General features: G+C 38.3%; 1 protein-coding gene across 4 annotated transcripts; it reads left to right on the top strand.

Moving 5' to 3' along the window:
* The first annotated feature begins 313 nt into the window (after positions 1-313).
* 2010315B03Rik (RIKEN cDNA 2010315B03 gene) lies at positions 314-21,231 on the top strand. Of its 4 annotated transcripts, XM_011249866.3 has the most exons (6): positions 314-473; positions 1,283-1,357; positions 8,315-8,377; positions 17,549-17,675; positions 17,875-17,935; positions 18,932-21,231. In XM_011249866.3, exons 1-6 carry the CDS (start codon positions 471-473, stop codon positions 20,040-20,042), a joined length of 1,440 nt encoding a protein of 479 aa, XP_011248168.1. In that variant the 5' UTR covers positions 314-470; the 3' UTR covers positions 20,043-21,231. The 4 variants fall into 4 exon arrangements, with proteins under 4 accessions (XP_011248168.1, NP_001230047.1, NP_001230046.1 ...); NM_001243118.1 differs by lacking the exon at positions 1,283-1,357 and having other exon boundaries at positions 339-473; positions 18,932-21,229; NM_001243117.1 differs by lacking the exon at positions 8,315-8,377 and having other exon boundaries at positions 339-473; positions 18,932-21,229.
* The last annotated feature ends 789 nt before the right edge of the window (positions 21,232-22,020 follow it).

Below are 22,020 nucleotides of genomic sequence, written 5' to 3'. Positions count from 1 at the left end.
TCAACAACAAGAAGAGGAAGAGGAGGTAGTGCCCCTCCCCCCGCCCCCCCAGCAGGAGGAGGAGGAGGAGGAGGAGGAGGCAGCTGAGCCACTGAGGCTGAAGTGGTGGATTCTCCCCAGGGTTGGGTGGGAAAACAGTCAGGTAGGCTATTGGAAGACAGGCACAAGTGCTATAGAATGCAGCCACTGCAGATGTGGAAAAGTTTTGTCCATGGTCGTGAAACCTGGGCCAGAAAACAGTATGCTGTGTTCCTTTAAGACACTCAAACACTAAGGGAGGTGTTCGCGGTCACTCAAGACTCGCTGGCCAATCAGGGCCTCCAGGCGGATCTGCCAGTGAGGTGACAAGGAGAGTTTTTCCGGGTGCCATGTTGCAGGTTCCCTGTAGCTGAGCAGGCTTGAGTGGTTGGTTGGTTCGGTGCTCTGAGCCCTGCTGCTGGGTGCTGTGAGGCGCGCTCCGAAGTTGCGACATGGTGAGCGCTGGGTCACTCACTGCCGACAAAGAGGAGAAGCAGGCAGCTGAGCCTCCGGAACTGAAGTGTTAGGCCCGCCTGGAGGCTGGGTTGGAAAACAGCGGGCTGGCACAATTACTACACAGTGAGCTTAGGGTCACTGCAAGCAATGGGGAGGGGCAGGCAGCTGATCCGCGGGAGCTGAAGTGGGTGCTAAGCAGCCTCCTGGTGCAGCAATCTGTAAGATCCATTTGGATTCCAGACACTTCCTGGACCCGGTAGTGTCCTCTGAATAACTTCACTGTGGGGCTTGTATCTACGCAAAGCATTTAGAACAGGAACTTGTGTGTAGAAACATCATTGTCAGGATGCCAAACTTGGAAAGCCCCGGCTTCTCTAGTGCCTTCTACAAGTTCTGCCCTTAGCATTTAACGTTTAGTTGTAAGATCCATTTGGAGTTAATTTTGTGTAGGTTGTAAAAGGCATCTCGTGTATTGAGTAGCATTCCAATATTAATCTGTGGATGTAGAAAACTAGGATTGATGATGAAAGGATAGGAAATAGTAAATGACAACAATTAGAATTTAGCTGAGGGAGGAAGGACTGCTTCTAAAACACCCCACAGATAAGTAGTATGCCAACCAGGCATGATTTATTCACCAGGATTGTCCAGACTTTTGTCACCAAACCATAACAAAGGAAACAACTCTGATTTACAATCAGCCACTAGGTCCATCCTCATATCAAAGAGCAGGCCTCTAAGAAGCTTTTCAGAGAGGGCATTACAGGGTCACAACCAACACTAAACCAACACTATCTCTGCTGCCCAGTACCTGGAAGACAGTCCTGCAACTTCTTTCAGGCTGGGCCCTGGCTGGTCAGTGCAAAGGAGAAGACACCAGAGAGTGAGTGTCCTCCAACCTCCCTGGGTTTTGGGGTGGGGGATTACAAATAAAGAGGGACCTGTGTGGGCTGGAGACATGGCTCAGAGGTTAGAGAGTACTGACTGCTCTTCCAGGGGTCCTGAGTTCAATTCCCAGAAACCACATGGTGGCTCACAACCATCTGTAACAAGATCTGGTACCCTCTTCTCAAATACAGACATATATGCAGACCTGTCTATTTCACTATACATAATGAGATATATATATATATATATACATATATATATATATATATATACACACACACGTGTGTGTGTGTGTGTATGTGTGTGTGTGTGTGTGTGTGTGTATTTTAAGGGACCTGTGTACGAACTAAGTTCGCTGACCACTTTTGAAGCTGGTCACAGCTCAGAAAGGAACAGGGAGGAAGGAAGGAGAGAACTTTCCTGCTTTGTCAGTAGTTGGCATTTGCAGTGAATGGTGTGGTAATCAATTTTAGACAATCAGTAAAATTTCAAACTGGTCATTTTGGGGGAGTTCACAGGCCAGGGCAATTGAGAATTTAGATGAGAAACTGAACTTATTTCTAGAAACCAAATTTCTGTAGTTTCACTAGTTCATCCAGCACAGAAAATCTGGACAACCTGGTGTGGCTATGCATAGCAGAAATGTTATTTTTCCTGTCTGAAAATGCACAACCTCAGAGAAAAGTATAAATAATTCTTGAGGTACTCTAATACATATGTCTAGCCCCTGAAGAATGGTGGATCATAAAGCCTCTTTCAACTTTTTAAAATAATTTTTAGGATTATAATTGAATCATTTCAACCTTCTCATTTTTCCTACCATTAAGTCTCATGCCCTGAAGAAAATAGCTGAGGTGCCTATTTAACAAATCAAAGCAGAGCTGGCTGTCAGGTTGCCCAGCGTTCCTCAGTCCCTGTCTGTTACAGGGTATGCCTGGCAGACCCCACCCTCTAGCCCAGGGGTTGGTCTGTCCTTCTCCCAGCTGCCCTTCCTTATGTAATCTAGCCATTTTAGTTACCTGGTCTCTTTCATCTATCATTTTACCCTCCTGGCCTCTTAAGTCTGGCTACCGACTCTGCCTTTCACCCTTTCCTCACATGGCTCAGGGTCGTGTCCACTCTGGACTCTCCCAGATGCCCCTGCCCTGGCTATGCTCTCCCTTTTATCTATAATAAACTTTCTACCCCATCATACCTAGGAGCTGCCATGTCCTTTCCTTTTTATTTATTTATTTTTTTTATTTTTCTCATTTACCTCCCAACTACTGCTCCTTGCTTTCAAATTCATGGCCACTCTTTGCTTTAATTGTGGTTACTGTGTGATTTGACTGAAGTTTAGCTATAGGACTTCCCAGCTATGAGCTAGAGATGGCTGCACTATACATTCCGTCTGTAATGGTATGTGCACATCATGGACCCTGCGCCTTGAAGATCAACAGGAAGTGCTCTGGGACACTGGAGAATTTTACTAAAATACAAATTTCCCAGACTGTCTGTCCCTACCATGGGAGGGCAGAACTGAGAAGGCCTCAGCTATCTGAGTCATTTGATCTCTGATCTCCAGTAGAGGGGCTGCTACTGTTTGGGGACCCAGTTGGCTGGTAACTCTGAGCTAATGAAGAACGCTAGGCAGGCCTAGCAGTCAGGAGCACCAGTGGGCAGTAGCTTGCAGGTTCTTTCTCGGATTCTTCTCTGATGTAGCTATAGGAAGCTGTGAGGGAGACCATAAGCCATGCCATGATGAGTATATGAGCCAATATCTCCAGACCAGGAGGAGCATGTCTGCTGAGCTATCAGAGTCTCATCTGCTTGGACTGAGATGGCCTGTATGTGAGACTCTGGTTCCATTAGTCCATGTGGTGACCTGGGAATCTTACTCTTGGGGTAGGGAGTGGGGTGGGGAGACTGCAACCCTAGCAGTGGAAAGCTGTGGTGAAAATAATATTACTAACCAGAATGCACACACAGGCATTGCTTTTGGTGTACAGTTGGAAGACAGATCGGAAAACCAAAGGTCTGGTTTCTAGAAAATTTGAAACTTGCATCCCACATTCAGTTTTGTGTGATAAATTTTCTGAATAGTTTTGAAAGTAGTTGAAAGGAGGTGGTGGGGATCATCCTTCAGCTGTACTTGATCAGAGTCTTCCGCCACCAGGCACAGTGGCATGATTCAAGGAAATTAAATTTCAGGGTGCAAAAGGAGTTTCTGAGATGCAGAGTATGCTAAGTGTACATGGTGTTGGGTAGGTGGGTAGAGCAACTTCTGCATCTTGTGCCATAGTTCATGTGACAGGAAGTAGGCATTAAATTTTCTTTAACATGATTTTGTGTATATGCTTCAGTGGGGCTGGGTTTGCCTGAAACCACAAGGGGTCATAAGAAGCTGCAGAGCAATACCCCACTTTTCTGATTACTTCCATTTCCAAAGAGAGTTCTAGTGCTTGGGACCTCTCTGTTTGGGAGATCAGTAGTAGCTGGAGGGTCAGAAACACAAGAGTTTAAGGGGTCACTTTGAGTTATTTCTGTAGAGTCATGAAGTCTGTGTTTAATTTCTTATACACACACAATCAAATGTACTTGAAATTAGTTTTAAGAAGTAACAGAATTCTCATGCTCATTGCAGTTATATTCATGGTGGCCTAAATATGAAAATAATCTAAATGCTCATTTGTTGAGGACAAGCTGGGTGCCTTAGGAGGACACTGTTCTAAATGAATGAAGACAATACCAATGGTTAAAGGATTATAGACATTTTTCTTAATTTTTATATTATTTAAAGACATCTATGTCTTTTTACTGGGGAATTGAGTCAATTGATGTTAAGAGATATTGAGGAAAAGTGATTGTTACTTCTTGTTATTTTTGATGTTAGAGGTAAACTTTATGTTTGTGTGACTATCTTCTTTTGGGTTTGTTGAAAGATTACTTTCTTGCTTTTTTCTAGGGGTGTATTTTCCTTCCCTGTGTTGGTGTTTTCCATCTATTATCCTTTGTAGGGCTGGATTTATGGAAATATACTGTGTAAATTTGGTTTTATTATGGAATATCTTATTTTTTCTGTCTATGGTAATTGAGAGTTTTGCTGGGTATAGTAGCCTGGGCTGGCATTTGTGTTCTCTTAGGGTCTGTATGACATCTGCCCAGGATCTTCTAGCTTTCATAGCCTCTTGAGAATACTGGTATAATTCTGATAGGCCTGCCTTTATATGTTACTTGACCTTTTTCCCTTACCACTATTAAAATTCTTTTTTTGATTAATGAATTTGGTGTTTTGATTATTAAGTGATGGGAGGAATTTCTTTTCTGGTCCAGTCTATTTAGAGTTCTGTAGGCTTCTTGTATGTTCATGGGCATCTCTTTCTTTAGGCTAGGGGAGTTTTCTTCTATAATTTTGTTGAAGATATTTACTGGCCCTTTAAGTTGGGAATCTTCACTCTCTTTCTATACCTATTATCCTTAGGTTTCATCTTCTCATTGTGTCCTGAATTTCCTGGATGATTTGGGTTAGGATCTTTTTGTTTTTTGCATTTTCTTTGACTATTATGTCAGTGTTTTCTATGGTATCTTCTTCACCTGAGATTCTCTCTTCTATCTCTTGTATTCTGTGGGCAATGCTTGCATCTATGACTCCTGATCTCTTTGCTGAGGTTTTCTAACTCCAGGGTTGTCTTCCTTTGTGATTTCTTTATTGTTTCATATGTCCATTTTTAGATCCTGGATGGTTTTGATCATTTCCTTCACCTTTTTGATTGTGCTTTCCTGTAATTCTTTAAGGGATTATTGTGTTTCCTCTTTAAGAGCTTCTAAATGTTTACCTGTGTTCTCCTGTATTTCTTTAAGGGAGTTATTTATGCCCTTTTTAAAGTCCTCTATCATCATCATCATCAATCATCATCAGAAGTGATTTTAGATCTGAATTTTGCTTTTCCAGTGTGGTGGTATATCCAGGACTTGTTATGGTGGGAGAATTGGGTCCTGATGATGCCAAGTAACCTTGGTTTCTATTGCTTATGTTCTTATGCTTGCCTCCTGCCATCTGATTATCTCTAGTGCTACCTGCCCTCACTATATCTGACTGGAGCCTGTCCTTCCTGTGATCCTGGTTGTGTCAGAACTCCTCAGAGTTCAGCTGTCTCTGTGATCCTGAGATCCTGAGTGTGACCAAGCCCCTCTTATTGTGGGCTTGTTAGAGCACCTAGGAGTGGAGGTTCTTATGGGTGTTGTGGGACTGGCTATGGAGTTAGAGCCATAGTCTGCTCAGGGCACCTCTGATCCTCTGATCCTGGGAGTGTTAGAGGGCCTGGGAGTGGAGCTTCCTCTGAGTGTTGTGAGACTGGCTGCAGAGTTCATGCCCAAGGTCTGCTCAGGTCACGAGCAGACCGATTATAATCCAGCAGGTGGATTGTAGACTTATAAAAGACTCTCACAGTCAGTGCTGTATCCACTACAAAACGTCAAGCAATTACAGCTTAGGCAGTTTCAACGAATCCACATCTTTCTCTGTTTTTGTTTATCAATCCTTTTATTAGTTTACATTTCAAATGTTGTCACCCTTCCTGGACTCCCCTCCACAAGCCCTCACCCCTTTGCTTCTTAGAGGGTGTTCTCCCACCTACCCACCACTCCTGTCTCACCTATCTATGATCCCCCTTCTCTGCAGCATCAGGCCTCCACAGGACTAAGCACCTGTCTTCTCAGTAATGCTAGATAAGGCAGTCCTCTGCTACACATGTAGCAGGAGCCATGGACTGGCCCATGTATAGTCTGGTTGGTGGTTTAATCGCTGGGAGCTCCGAGGCATCCGGTTAGTTGATACTGTTGTTGTTACTATGGGGTTGTGATTCCTTTCAGTCCCTTTAGTCCTACCCCCTAACTCTTCCATTGGGGTCAGTCAAATGGTCGGCTGTGAGTATCTGCATTTTGTCTTAGTCAGCTGCTGGCAGAGCATCTCAGAAGACAGCCATACCAGGCTCCTTTCTACAAGCATATCTTAGTATCAGCAATAATGTCAGGGTTTGATGTATGTGGATGGGATGGATCCCAAGGTGAGGTGGATTCTGGATGGCCTTTCCTTCAGTCTGTGCTCCATTTTTTTGTCCCTGCATTTCCTTTAGACAGGAACAATTCTAGGTTAAAAATTGTGAGATGTGGGTGACCTAATCCCTCAACTGGAGGACATATCTGTCTCTTCGTTTTCTTGTAATCAAATAATCCACCTTAGATAGTGACATTTTTATCTTTGCTTTTGAGAATGTATATAGACATTTAACTTTTTTATATATGTTTGCATGTATTGATTATATAATTTATATAGCAATACTATATAACATTATATTTATAGTTCAATTATTTGAAAACTAACACAAGAAAATGATCTGGATTTGTGTCCTTCATGATACATATTTCACATTGTGGAGAGCATAACTTTTGATTTCACAGATGTATACAGGGCCAAGAATGAGCTTATCATAAACTCCTGTGTGATGTTCACCCATACAGAATGAGAATTATATCTGTCAAAATCATGCTTTTTCCCTGTTTTCACTATTTCACTTCTTTTTGTCCATTATTATTTTTCTTCTTTACATTTTTCATTTAAGAAAAATGGAATTAATGTTTTTTAATTGCAATAGATTCTTGTCTCATATAATATATTCTGACTACTGTTTACCCTCACTCCACTCCTCCTAAGTCCAGCTTACTCTCCGTGTTCCACAGATCTACTCCCCTTCCTCTATTTTCTCTTTAGAAAAGAGCAAGCCTCTAGTAGAGGATTGCCAAACAAGACCAAACAAGATACAAAAGACAAGGCAATAGACCTCATATTGAGTCTGGACAAGGCAGCCCAATAGGAGGAAAGAATCTCAAGAGCGTGTGAGAGAGTTAGAGCTATAGCTTCTGTCACTGTTGGGAGTCCCACAGAAACAGCATGCTAACAGCCATACTATATCAGCAGGGGACCTATTACATACCCATGCAAAACTCTATACTTGCCACTCTGAGATTTTTGCCCATCCAGGTAGTGTAGGTGACAGGTTCTCTTGCATAGTGTAAGCTTCAAGTTAAACCTAACATTGGTTTGCCCTCCAAGAAGTTGGGTGCCACCATTCCCCTGCATATCTTGCAGGCAGGACAGATTTTAGTTTGAGGATTTTTAGCCAGGGTTGATTCCAGGTTTCTCTTTCTGTAGACTGTTCCTCATCACCCCAGAGACTAGAACCCATGGGTGGGGTCTCCAAGTCTGCATCTGCTTCACCTCTCTACATCCAGAGAGCTGTGTAAAAGTTGTCTTCCGCAATGCAGCCCTGCTGTCAGTTTTCAGAGAGTACCCTTCTGTCCTAGCATCATCCGTGGTTGTTTAGGGATCTCCATGGGATCTCCACTGCCAACAACTCAATTGAATGTAACTCAGTCTCAGCACGGGGAATATGCCCTGCTTGGCTATAAAGGATGGCCAGTTCAAACTCTGTATTCTTCATTACTTAGTTAGGAGTCCTAACTAAGGTCACCTTCTTAGATTCCAGGAAGTTACTAATGTACTAGGTCTCTACACTAACCCCAAATGCCCCCTAATTGTAGATATTTCTCCCTGCACTCTCTCCACTTTCTCAACTGATCCCTTCCACTCCTGTCCCCATTCACTCTCAGTCCACTCACAGAATCTATTCTATTTCTCATTTCCAGAGAGATCCATGCTTCTCACTATAGCTGTCCACTTTACCTATACTCTCTGAATCTGGATTATAGCTTGATTATCATTTACCTAATAACTGATACTTGTTCAGAAGTGAATACATACCATATTTGTGTGTCTGGTTCTTGGTTACCTCATTTAGATTTATTCTAGTTGCATCTATTTTCCTGTAAATTTCATGATGATATTTTTTTAGCAGCTGATTAATACTCCATTGTGTAAATATATGACATTTTCTTTATCCTTTCTTCTGTTTAGGGATATCTGGATGGTTTACAGTTTCTGACTATAATGAATAGTTACTATGAACATAGTACTCAAGTAAGTGTCCTTGTGGTAGGATGGAACTTTTGGGTCTAAGCCCAAGAGAGGTATAGCTGGGTCTTGAGGTATACCAAGCGTTTGGGGTTTTTTTCTGAGGAATCACAATATTGATTTCCATAGTGGTTGTATTAGTTTGTGTTCCCACCAGCAATGGAGGAATGTTCCCCTTACTCTACATCTTTGCCAGCATGAGCTGTTACTCATATTATTACCTTAGCCATTCTGACATGTGTAAGATGAAGTCTCAGCAAACTTTTCTGCATTTCCATGATGACTAAGATGATCAACATTTGTGTTTCTTAGCCATTTGAGATTTCTCTATTTAGATCAGTATGCTATTTTTATTTGATTTTTTTTATTCTTTATACATCTAATTTCTTGAGTCCTTTATACATTTTGTATATTAGGTCTCTATTGGTTGTAGAGTTGGTAAAAAAATCTTTTCTCTTTCCTTTACCTATCTCTTTTGTCCATTGACTGTGATATTTTGCCTTACAGAAGCTTTTAAGTTTCATGAAATCTCATTTATTAATTGTTGATCTTAATGCACACACTATTCATGTTCTGTTCAGAATGTTGTCATTTGAGCCAGTATAGTCATTCGAGCTATTCCCCACTATATCTTTTCTCAGTTTCAGTGTGTCTGGTGTTATTTTGATGTCTCTGAGTTTTGTGCAGGATGATGAATATGGATCTTTGCAATTGTTCTACATGCAGAGATATAGTTTTATCCAGTACCATTTGTTGAAGGCACCGTCCTTTTTCCATTGTGTATTTCTGGACTCCTTATCTAAAATCAGGTGTCCATATGTGGATGGAATTATGTCTGGGTATTCAATTCGATTCCATCGATCAATGTGTGTGTGTGTTTGCCAATACCATGCAGTTCTATATTGTTCAGGATTTGTTTAGCTACCCTGGGTTTTGGTTATTCCATATGAGGTGGGAATTTTCTTTCAAGGTCTATAAAGCAATTGTTTTTGAATTTTGATGGGAACTATGTTTAATCTGTACATTGATTTTGGCTGGATGATCATTTTTACTGTTTTAATCCTGCCAATCCAGGAACAGCAGAGATTTTTTTTTATATCTTCTGATATATTGTTGACTTTCTTTCTTCAAAAATTTGAAATTTTTATCATAAAAGTCTTTCACCTTATTTTTAAGAGTTATTCCAATATATTTTATATTGTTTGAGTGTATTGTAAAAGGGGTTGTTCGCTTGATTCATTTCTCAGTTTGTTTTTCATTTTTCTATAGGAGAGTTATTGATTTTTTTTAATTAATTTTGGATCCAGCCACTTTTCTGGATGTGTTTTTCAGCCTTAGGAGTTTAGTAGTGGGATTTTTGGACTCATTCATGTATACTATCATATCATCTGCCAATTGGGATACTTCAAGTTCTTCCTTTCCAAATTATATCCCCTTGGTCTCTCTCAGTTGTCTTTGCTCTAGTTAAAACGTCAAATACAATATTGAATAGATATGGACAGAGTGGACAGTCTGGTCTTGTTCCTGATTTTAATGGAATTGTTTTGAGTTTCTTTCCATTTAATTTGATGTTGTGTATAGGCTTGCTGTAAATTTCCTTTATTATGTTTGGGTATGTCCTTTGTATCCACAATCTCTCCAAGACTTTGATCCTGAATTGGTGTTGAATTTTGTCAAAGGCTTGGTCCATGTCTAATGAGATGATCCTGTGACTTTTATTCCCTGTCAGTTTACTTATATGGTGGATTACATTTACTGGTTTTTGTATGTGGAACCATTCTTGCATCTCTGGGATGAAGCCTACTTGAACATTTCTGTTCTTTGATTAAGTATTGATTACAAGTATTTTATTGAGTATTTATGCATCTAGGTTCATGAGGGAACTTGGCCTGTAATATTCTTTCTTCGTTAAGTATTTATTTGCTTTGGGTTTCAGAGTTGGTGTTAAGTCTCTCTTTGAAAGTCTGGTTGAATTCTACACTAAAACCATTAAACCTTGTTCTGCTTGTTTGTTTTGGGGGGTTTTTTCTCCCCCCTTTTTTTGGCTTGGGAGTCTTAATAAATTCTTCTATTTCACTAGGGGTTATAGATCTACTTAAATTGTTGATTTGATCTTGATGTAACTTTGGTAAGTAGAACCTATCAAGATATCCATTTCTTTTAGATTTTCCAATTTGGTGGAGTACAGGTTTTTAAAATGTGTCCTTATGATTCTCTGGATTTCTTCATTGTTGTGTCCTTTTCATCTCAAAGTTTTTTAATTTGCATATTCTTTCTCTTTTAGTTAGTTTGGATAAAGGTTTGTCTGTTTTGTTGTTTTTCCTAAAATCAGCTGTTTCATTGATTCTTTTAATGCTCTCTTTGTTTCTGTTTAACTGACTTGTGCGCTCTTTTGCTGTCTTCTCCTCATAGATGTGCTTACTTCTCTTTTTTTCTAGAGCTTTTAGGTGTGCTGTTAAGTTGCTAGTAAGAGATCTCTCCAATTTTTTAAATGTATGCACTTAGTGCTATCAACTGTCCTCTTATCACTACTTTCATTGTATCCTGTAAGTTCTGAAATGTTATTTATTCATCTTCACTGAATATTAGAAAGTCTTTAATTTTTTTCTTTATTTCTGTCTTGGCCTGTTTTTCCTTCAGCAGAGAGTTGTTCAGTTTCCCTGAGATTTTAAGCTTTCTGTTGTTTTGCTTGTTGATGCTGTGCAGCTTTAATTCATGGTCGTCTGATGGGATGCAGGGGATGCTTTCTGTTTTCTTGTGTTTGTTGATACTTGCACTGTTTGAGTATGTCATCAATTTTGGTGAAAGTTCCATGACTTGCTGGCAAAAGGGTATATTCTTTTGTGTTTGGTAGAATATTTTATAAATATAAGTTGGGATCATTTAGTTTATGATATCAGTTAGCTAGAGCATTTCTCTGTTTTGTTTTTGTCTGCAGGGCCTATTGATTGATTACAGTGAGGTATTGAAGCCTCCCACTATTCAGTGCTTGAAGATCAATGTGTGATTTAAGCTGCAGAAGTGTTTCATTTACAGCAGTGGGTGCTCTTATGTTTGTGGCATGGATGTTAAAAATTTAAATGTTCTCCTGGTAGGGTTTTTTTTTTTGATGAATATATAGTATCCCTCCTCATTTCCTTTTATTAATTTTTGTTTGAAGTCTATTTTCTTAGATATTAAAATGGCTACCCCGGCTTGATTATTAGGTCCATTTGCTTGGAGTATCCAGGCCTTCCTGGAGGTGGCCCACTGTTTTTGCATGGTGTATGATAGGTGAGCTCAGTGGCATGGTTCCAAAGAGATTTCATCTCAGAATTGCTTCTTACAGCTGATATGCCTTTCCTATCATTATTAATTAACCTTCCCTGTGCATTAGTCAACCCTATTGATCAGATTTCCTGCAGATCAACATAAAAATGAACTTTCATGAATTAAGGCTGTTTAGATGAGTCAGTTATTCTATAGAATTCCTGATTTGATTCAAATAATTTTAGGAAGAAAGTTTTAAGAAACAGTCTTAGTTGCTTCACTAGAAAGATATAACAAAGTTAGAATCAAGAATAGGGTGTGCCCACTTCTCATAATAGTAAGTAAAGATTGTATAATAAGAAATACCATGAGCTTTCATAATTACAGTAAAAAGAGAAATAGACTTAGGACATATTTATATTCAAGAAAAAACATTTAGGTCCAAAGATAAAGTCATAGGTATGCACTATGATAAGGCCATGTAAAAACTGTTGCTTTGAACTTATAACAAGCATATTATAATGAAACACTGTCTTGAACTTAATATCAGCATCCTTCTGTAACTCACATTTTATGTACCATTTTATCTCTGAGGTAATTTTCTAAAGAACTTTTTGTCTAAGAATGTATAAAAAGAGATAAAGTTGTCTAAGAAAGCCAGAGAAAAAGAAATAAAGTTGTTGGTTGGATGGTTTGGCTTTGGGAGCTCTGTCCTATCCATACGTGTGTGTGTGTGTGTGTGTGTGTGTGTGTGTGTGTGTGTGTGTGTATGTATGTATGTATGTAAAAAGCATTTTAATTATATTCCTTTCCTTCGTGTATTGTTCACAAGGAGTTAACTTCCCAGGCCTACAAATGGCTCATTGATGGATGGTCAGAAAAAGGAGCACTCGCATTAAATCATTTACTGAATTTCCTCCATTAAGCAGGCTGTATTAATCGCCAGATATTAGCACTTAAATAACATCAAGTAGAAAGAGTTATGTTTTTAGTGCAGAACAGTAACAAAGAGTTAAGTTTGCCCAGCACTTAATGAAGCACAGGACAGTAATAAAGAGTTAAGTTTTCAGCACTTAGTAAAGTACAGAACAATAACAGAGAATTACAAAGACACAGCATTTAATAAAGTATAGAGATTTATAAAGAAAAGAGGAAGCTCCACTTCCAGGCACTCTAACACACCCAGCATCATAGGAACAGAGGTGAGGAGGACACAACATCTGTCCCAACACTGAGAGTAACTGGAAACAGTGGGACCCAAGCATGCTGGAACTCCACCAGACCAGTGGCATAGGCTTGGGTGCAAACTCCACGGCCAGTCCCACAACACCCAGAGGAAGCTCGACTTTCAGGTGCTCTAACACACCCAGGATCACAGGAGCTTGGTCATACGAGGATCTCAGGGTCCCAGAGGTAGCTTGATTCCCAGGAGCTTTGACACACTCAGGATCTCACAATCACAGGATCTCACAATCACAGGATCGCAGAGACAGATTGACTCTGAGGAGTTCTGCCACAACCAGGATCACAGAAAGGACAGGCTCCAGTCAAATATAGCCAAGGCAGGTAGCAACCAGATGGCAGGAGGCAAGTATAAGATACAAGCAACAGAAGCCAAGGTTACTTGGCATCATCAGAACCCAATTCTCCCACCATAGCAAGTCCTGGATACACCATCACACCGGAAAAGCAAAATTCAGATCTAAAATCACTTCTCATGATGATGATGATAGAGGACTTTAAGAAGGGCATAAATAACTCCCTTAAAGAAATACAGGAGAACACAGGTAAACATCTAGAATCCCTTAAAGAGGAAACACAACAATCCCTTAAAGAATTACAGGAAAGCACAATCAAAAAGGTGAAGGAAATGAACAAAACCATCCAGGATCTAAAAATGGAAATAGAAACAATAAAGAAATCACAAAGGGAGACAACCCTGGGGTTAGAAAACCTAGGAAAGAAATCAGGAGTCATAGATGCAAGCATCACCAACAGAATACAAGAGATAGAAGAGAGAATCTCAGGTGAAGAAGATATCATAGAAACACTGACACAACAGTCAAAGAAAATGCAAAAAGCAAAAAGATCCTAACCCAAATCATCCAGGAAATTCAGGACACAATGAGAAGATGAAACCTAAGGATAATAGGTATAGAAGAGAGTGAAGATTCCCAACTTAAAGGGCCAGTAAATATCTTCAACAAAATTATAGAAGAAAACTCCCCTAACCTAAAGAAAGAGATGCCCATGAACATACAAGAAGCCTACAGAACTCTAAATAGACTGGACCAGAAAAGAAATTCCTCCCATCACTTAATAATCAAAACACCAAATGCACTAAACAAAGAAAGAATTTTAATAGTGGTAAGGGAAAAAGGTCAAGTAACATATAAAGGCAGGCCTATCAGAATTACACCAGACTTCTCACCAGAGACCATGAAAGCTAGAAGATCCTGGGCAGATGTCATACATACCCTAAGAGAACACAAATGCCAGGTGGGGCTACTATACCCATCAAAACTCTCAGTTACCATAGACGGAGAAACCAAAGTATTCCATGACAAATCCAAATTTACACAATATCTTTTTACAAATCGAGCCCTACAAAGGATAATAGATGGAAAACAGCTATAAGGAGCAAAACTACACCCTTGAAAAAGCAAGAAAGTAATCTTTCAACAAACCTACATGAACATAATTCCACCTCTAACAACAAAATAACAGGAAGTAAAAATTAGTTTTCATTAATATCTCTTAATATGAAAATTAATATTTCTAACATATCCTAATTGATTGAAATTCAAAAATATGAGGAATTAGAAATATGTATTGGCTGTTATCCAGTGGTCTCTCTAATTTGGTAATTGGAGAAATAGGTCCAATATTGTACAATCCATGGACACTTTCTGCTTGTTTGTTCATGACAGTGTCTTGCTGTGTACCACATAATGGTCTTGAAATTATGCTTCTATTTCAGCCTCTCTATTATTAGAATAGCTTATTTAATATTTTAACACTATACTGTGGTTTTCAGAAGAGCTTACATATGTCAGAATTATTTATACAGCCAAAAGAAACATAGACAATTTGGGAGGTAGTTTGTAAGAGAACAACAAAAAGTGAGACTGAATATTTTGCTTGATATTTATAATTATTGTATCAATTTTGAAGAAGAGGACTTTATAAGTTACTCTTTTTCTGAGATGAATGCTTTTCAAAATCATCACAGCCAATGAACCAGAATCTTAACCTCACCTAATGTCTGTGCCACCCTCTAAGCAGAACCATTGCTCATTGAAACAGTTGATGAATGACCTCATGGATAGACCATCTCAATACACACACCATTTTTTAAATGAACGTAACCTCTTCCCTGTGGGCTAAGAATGAAGACAATAACTCAAGTCAAATAGCTTTGACCATAGCAGGAAATCTGTATCCAAATAATCCTGTCTACAATCCATTCCTTGGCACAACAGAACTGTCAACTCTTAGCTTAGCTACTATGGAGGTGAAATCCTTTGGTGATGTGAGGGACATTGAAGTACAGCCTTGTTACAATGAACTCCAGTCTCTAAAAATTGTTCTTGTTTTGGATTTGTACCACAGTAAGAGCCAAGATTTTAAGCTCTTCTAAAAACAAAACAAACAAACAAACAAAGAGACTTTATCTATTTATGTTCATTTAATAACATGTCCATCATTTTTTAAATTGGTATAAAATATACATTGTGTTGAATATGATAAAAAAGAAAGAGAGGAAGGAAGGAAGGAAGGAAGGAAGGAAGGAAGGAAGGAAGGAAGGAAGGAAGGAAGGAGGAAGAAAAACCCACAGAGAGTTAAAGAGAAAAGAAGCCAGCAGTTTTCAGTCACAGAATAAGCAAGAGACTGTTAAGTCTACAGAAGCCATCAGCAAGCATTCGGTATAGAAAGCAAGGCCAGAGACCACCAGTCTTTAAAGCTACATCCAATGCTTTGACCCAATTCAAACCACACCAGGCTGTGCTGGTTCATGGCATTTGAGGTAATATCTAACATTGATATTGAACAACATTGATGTTGGGAAGATATAACTTGTTTTCTGATTTTACAAGATGTGCTCAATTGATTGTCTTGAGTGTCAGAATAAACTTTGGACATTTGAACAGTGTACAGGCTTTTGCAGGCTATTAGCATCATTAAAATTTGACTCAATGCATTTTCTTAACAGGATGATCATGAGCCTCTAGTGACCAGGTCTGGATGTAGTTGATTGAATCAAAGACATCCTACATAGGATGATACCTTTGAACTCTTGTCTCTCCTTTGTGGCTTTCTTTGAGGAACTTGTGGAAGTTTTTGTAGGAAGAACCTTTCAGATTCCTTATTGAAAATGGGATTTGAGTGTCTATAGACTCAACCCATGGCCTGGGTTTTGTGTGTGTGTGTGTGTGTGTGTGTGTGTGTGTGTGTGTGTGTGTGTGTGTGTTTATTGTGTTGTGGTTGAATCTCCTCAGTCAGCTTCCTTCTCATGCTGCCACAGCCTTTACCATTATAGACTTTGTCCCTAAATCACAAGACATACAATAAAAGCAATTGCTATTCAATGCTAAGCTAATTTGCTATTCTAGTGTTTTTATATTTTTAATTTTGTTTTGTTTTGTTTTGTTTTTGTTTTGAAGACAAAGTTTCTCTGTGTAGCCCTGGCTGTCCTCAAAGTAGTTATGTAGACCAGGCAGGTCTTGAAGTTAGAAATTCACCTGGTTTTGGCTCCCAAGTGCTGGGATTAGATGTGGGACAACATCCCTGGCTTTGTTGTTGTTGTTTTTATATTATTAGATGGAATGTAAGTTTTTGTACATGTCAAACATATGCTCTTTTGCTGATCTTCATTCACATCTGGAATTTTGAAATTTAAGAGTCTATTTCTCAGGATGGCTTTTATTCATGACATTAATACTACCTGAGCCTTCTGAATCATTGAAGTTCACATATGTGATATGTTTCCTACATGTTGTGTTTGTTTTGAAATTTTTTAATGAATATGAGTATTTTGCCTGTATTCATGTAGTCCTCAGGACACATATTCCTGAAGGCTCTGCCTCTCTGAGGCACTTCCATCATGGTTGTGCTAAATGGTGCACCACACTCCGTGAATTCTAAAGCTATTTGTTGTTACTCTTCCATGGGCCTTGAAAAAAGATGGCCTCAGAACTCCCAAACTTGGAATAGTGAATAGTTGTGAGCCCCTATAAGACCAGCAAGTGCTGTTAACTCCTGATCCATTTACATTGCTAATATTTTCATTGGTTTATTTGGTACTATTTAAACATGCATTCCCTTTTAGTTAAATCTTTATGTAACTATTTAAAATGGGACACTTCGGATTTCTGGAAGATGAATGCAGAAACACAAAGGATGTATGAACTTCACTTAAGACGTCTGAGTTCTTTCCATCTTTTTTGTTTGTTTGTTTGATATTTGTTGGGGACTCAGGGTCTTAATATGTGTCTCTGGCTGTCCTTCACAAACCAGGCACCCAACTCAATGAGATACAACTGCTCCTGCCTGGAGAGTGCTAGGATTAAAGCCATGAGACAGTACACCCAGACTGCCCATCATTTTTTGTATTTGTAAATCGTTCATACAATATCTCTGATGTGTGCTCACTATGATCATTTTGCTTCTCTCTCTCTCTCTCTCGTTCTCTGTTGATTAGCATTTCTTCTGCAAGGCTATATCCTATTCAAAGGGCACAAAAATGACAGAGGTGAACCTTATTATATATTTCCTTCTACAAAGACTTGGCAATTACATTAGAATTACTGAGTCAGGAAATAAGTGGGGGAAGCACCAGAATTATATGAATATATTGTCAGTGAAGTATATATTTACAGTATTGCCACTATCATGTTTTCTGTTCTACACACGAATGGGATATTTTAGAATGCAATGACCTATGCTGATGTGCATGTGAATTTCACTTGGGAAGAGTGGGCTTTGCTGAATCCTTCCCAGAAGAGTCTCTACAAAGAGGTGATGCTGGAGACCTACGAGAACCTCACTGCTATAGGTAAGATAGTGAATTTTCGTTGACTTTTAAAATAAGGGGAGAAATGTTTCTTTGTTATTGATGATCTTCTGTTATTTCAATTGAGAATGAGAAAAATGAGGTGAATAAATCAAGCATTGTTCTAACGTTCACTGGATATAGTAACTTAAAATTTCCTTAATTTCCAATAATATATACATTTTCTGGTACTGCATTTTAAGCTACAATTGGGAAGACCATTATATTGAAGAACAATTTCAAAGTTCTAGAAGAGATGGAAGGTAATTTTCATATGCAAGCTGATACAAATATGGCTCTGAGGAAATTTTACTCTGCTCTGCAAGTTCAAAAAAAAAGCCACAAAATAAACAACTGCTTCTTTAAGTATATCAAAATAAAGTATTTCTTTAAGTATGTTAATGGTTAGTATAGTCTCATAAATCTATGTACCTCAATGTCAGCTGTCTGGTTTGAGAGGCATTCTTCTAAGGAGACAAGGAAACAATGCCTTAACAGGTATCACCATTTGAATCACAGCCCTATTAGAGCTATGCTGTAGAACTTCCAATCTGTATCACTTAAATATTTTAAAAAGTATACACTTAGAATAGGTGGTAAATATATCTTCAAAATAGTCTAATGAGCAAATAGTCCATAGTAAAGCTGGTATTACCTACATTCTTGTAGTAACATTGCTAAATGTAGTGAGAGGGGTAGTTTATGAGAGTCAAGAATTAGATACCTTAATCCCTTACCACATGTATGAGTAACAACAATCCACTTGTGTGAAGGCAATGTGGAAACCTTTATTTTGTTATTCTCCTCTAAATGGGTATATCATATTTCACAATGGATATATACCATTGAGCCTAGGGATATTCAAAGAAACGTACCTCTTTCTCTCCCAGAAAAAAATTAGAAGATATCTAGTAGTCCCCACTTTGAGTAGACTTTCTAAATATGGTACAAGTTTGCAATTTGGTAAATCTCTTGGGTTCTTTCAGTTTTCTTCAAATATGTGAAAAACTTCATATAGAAAAAGAATGCTATAAATGTGAGCCATGTAATAAATGCTCTTACCAGCACAGGTATTGTCAAAGATGCCTAAGAACTCATAATGAAGGGGGAACACATTGAATGTAAACAAAGTGATACAATCCTAGAATCTGATTCCTCTTTACCATTAGACCAAATTACAATATTAATTCATACAGATAAAAAATTCAACAGTGTAATGAATGTGGTAAAGCTTTCACGTGTGCCAATTATCTTTACAGGCATAAAAGAGGTCACACTGGAGAGAAACCCTATGAATGTAATCATTGTGGTACAGCCTTTGCAAGGCATGGTCATCTGCAAAGGCATAAAGGAACGCATACTGGAGAGAAACTTTATGAATGTAATCGATGTGGTAAAGTCTTTGCATGGAACTGTCATCTCCGAATCCATAAAAGAACACATAGTGGAGAGAAACCTTACGAATGTGATCAATGCGGTACAGCCTTTGCAAGTCATTGTCGTCTTCAAAGGCATAAAAGAACACACACTGGAGAGAAACCTTATGAATGTAATCAATGTGGTAAAGCCTTTACACAACACAGTACTCTACAAGTTCATAAAAGAACACATACTGGAGAGAAACCCTATGAATGTAGCCAATGTGGTAAAGCCTATTCACGTCACAGTCATCTCCAAAGACATAAAAGAACACATACTGGAGAGAAACCTTATGTATGTAATCAATGTGGTAAAGCCTTTGCTTATCAAAATAGTCTCCAGTATCATAAAAGAACACATACTGGAGAGAAATCTTATGAATGTAAGCAATGTGGTAAATTCTTTCCATGCCGTAAGCATCTTCAAATACATAAAAGAACACATGCTGGACAGAAAGGCTATGAATGTAACAAATGTGGTAAAGCCTTTGCTTTTCATAGTCATTTCCAAAGACATAAAAGACATATTGGAGAGAAACCTTATGAATGTAATCACTGTGATAAAGCCTTTGCAAGTCACAATAATCTTCAAAAACATATAAGAAGGCATACTGGAGAAAAACCTTATAAATGTAATCTGTGTGACAAAGCCTATGCACATCACAGTCATCTCCAAACACATGAAAGAGTGCATACTGAAGAGAAACCCTACAAATGTAATCAATGTGATAAAGCCTTTTCACAACAAAGTTCTCTACAAGTGCATAAAAGAATACATACTGGAGAGAAACCCTATGAATGTAACCAATGTGGTAAAGCCTTTACATGTCACAGATATCTCCAAAGACATAAAAGAACACATACTGGAGAGAAACCCTATGAATGTAACCAATTTGGTAAAATATTTGCACAACATAGTACTGTCCACAGCATAAAAAAAGGAAATATTTGAGAGAAACTCTATGAATATAATGTGTGGTAAAACCTTTGCAGATCAAAGTCATTTTCAAAGGCATGAAAGAATTCATACTGGAGAGAAACCTCATGAATGTATTTAATATGGTGACACCTTTGCATATTTCTATAGTCTTCATCGTCATGAAAGTATTCCTACTGGAGAGAAATTCTATGAATGTAAGCAGTGTGGTAAAGCCTTTGTGTTATGGATTCATTTAGATCCAACACAAGTCAAACACCAGATCAATGCAAATGACAAAAATTAATTGTAATAAAGCTGCTACTGATTAAGCAGGACATATTATAATACAGAACATATTCTGGAGGTGAAATGCAACCCATGTTATGGAGCTTTTAAGCTTGGAAAGCACAAATATCTGTGCCAAGTTACAGCTACATTTTTTTCTATCCATCAGCATTTAGGGATAATAGCTTTTTGTTTTTGTTTTTGTTTTTGTTTTGTTTTTCGAGACAGGGTTTCTCTGTATAGCCCTGGCTGTCCTGGAACTCACTTTGTAGACCAGGCTGTCCTCGATCTCAGAAATCCGCCTGCCTCTGCCTCCCGAGTGCTGGGACTAAAGGTGTGCGCCACCACACCTGGCTGATAATAGCTTTTCTTATGTGATTCATCTATGACAGTAAATACAAAAATGCATGTTTTACAATCTAATCAATCATACCCATTTGTTCTTTTGTAATTAGGAACAGTCATTATGTTTGGGGGAACCAAAGATGGTAACAGATGCTGTAGTTAGGAACAGTCATGTTTTAGGGAATAGAAGCCATGGTTAGGTTGATATGCTGTGGATGTGTATACATTATTTGATGTTCATTGCTTCTTTATGTTCATATCAGTTACCATTTGAAAGTTCCCCTTAAAGTACTGTCTTCTAAGGGAATCATCCCAAGATGGTAATGTAGCAGCAAAGATAATATAACAGCAATGAGATTTATTAATTTTTTCTGTTGTTTGTGTGTAATGCGATTATTGGCTCAGGTTGCCAACTTTGCATACCACAGAAATTTTCCACTGAGCCGACTCACTGAGGTTCAAATAAGATTAATTGAAACATTTCATCTCTAAAATATTGTCTTCTTTTCAAATTGTAAACATATTGTCATCTAAGGATCGAGGAAAACAGGATGCTTTTAGTAATAAATTCTATTTGCAAAAGAAAATGATATACTATTATCATGTTTTGTTTTTGTTTGTGTTGTTTTGGGGAATGTGTTAGTTTATTCTTAGGAGTGAACATTTGTCCATAATACTTTCTCAGAACCATAAATGATTGCCAGAAAATTGTCTCACTGGGTAAAGTGGTTACTGCTAACCTGATAACCTGAGTTCAATGTCTGGGAGACCCATATTACTCCTACAGTTTTTTTCCCTCTTATTTCTATACTTGGGCTATGGCATATGCACATGTACCAGCACATACATAAATAATTTTAAAACACAAATGAAGGCCAATGAGGTTGTTTGAACCAAATCACTTCCTCGGTTTCATTTCTAGAACTCACATAAGAAAGTAGAAATTAGCCACCAGTAATTTCTCCTCTCACTGCCACATGAGCACAGTGGGACAGATATATATACACAAAAACAGTTCAAAATTCTCTGAATGGATGAAATTAACAAAGCAAAGAAAATAACCAAATTAATGAGAACATATGAAATTATTTGCAAATTTAAATTATTATTGCGTAATTTCAAAAGGCATTACTACTCATCAAAATAATAATGGTTCCTTTTAAAATCTTAATGTAGCTTTCATTCTGAGATTCAAAGATAAGTCACTTTAAAAACATATCTCAGCTGGGTTTAGAGCTACATCAGTGTGACCCCAGCACCTGGGAGACAGTGGCAGGTTGATTTCTCTGAATTTGAGGTCAGCTTGGTTCACATAGTGAGTTCCAGAAAGCCATGGTTATGTAGAAATATCCTGTCTCAAAAATTTCCAAAAAGAATTTCT

The sequence above is a fragment of the Mus musculus genome, chromosome 9 (genome assembly GCF_000001635.26).
Source record: "Mus musculus strain C57BL/6J chromosome 9, GRCm38.p6 C57BL/6J".
NCBI lineage: Eukaryota > Metazoa > Chordata > Mammalia > Rodentia > Muridae > Mus > Mus musculus.
This window is presented reverse-complemented; position numbering and strand designations above follow the sequence as displayed.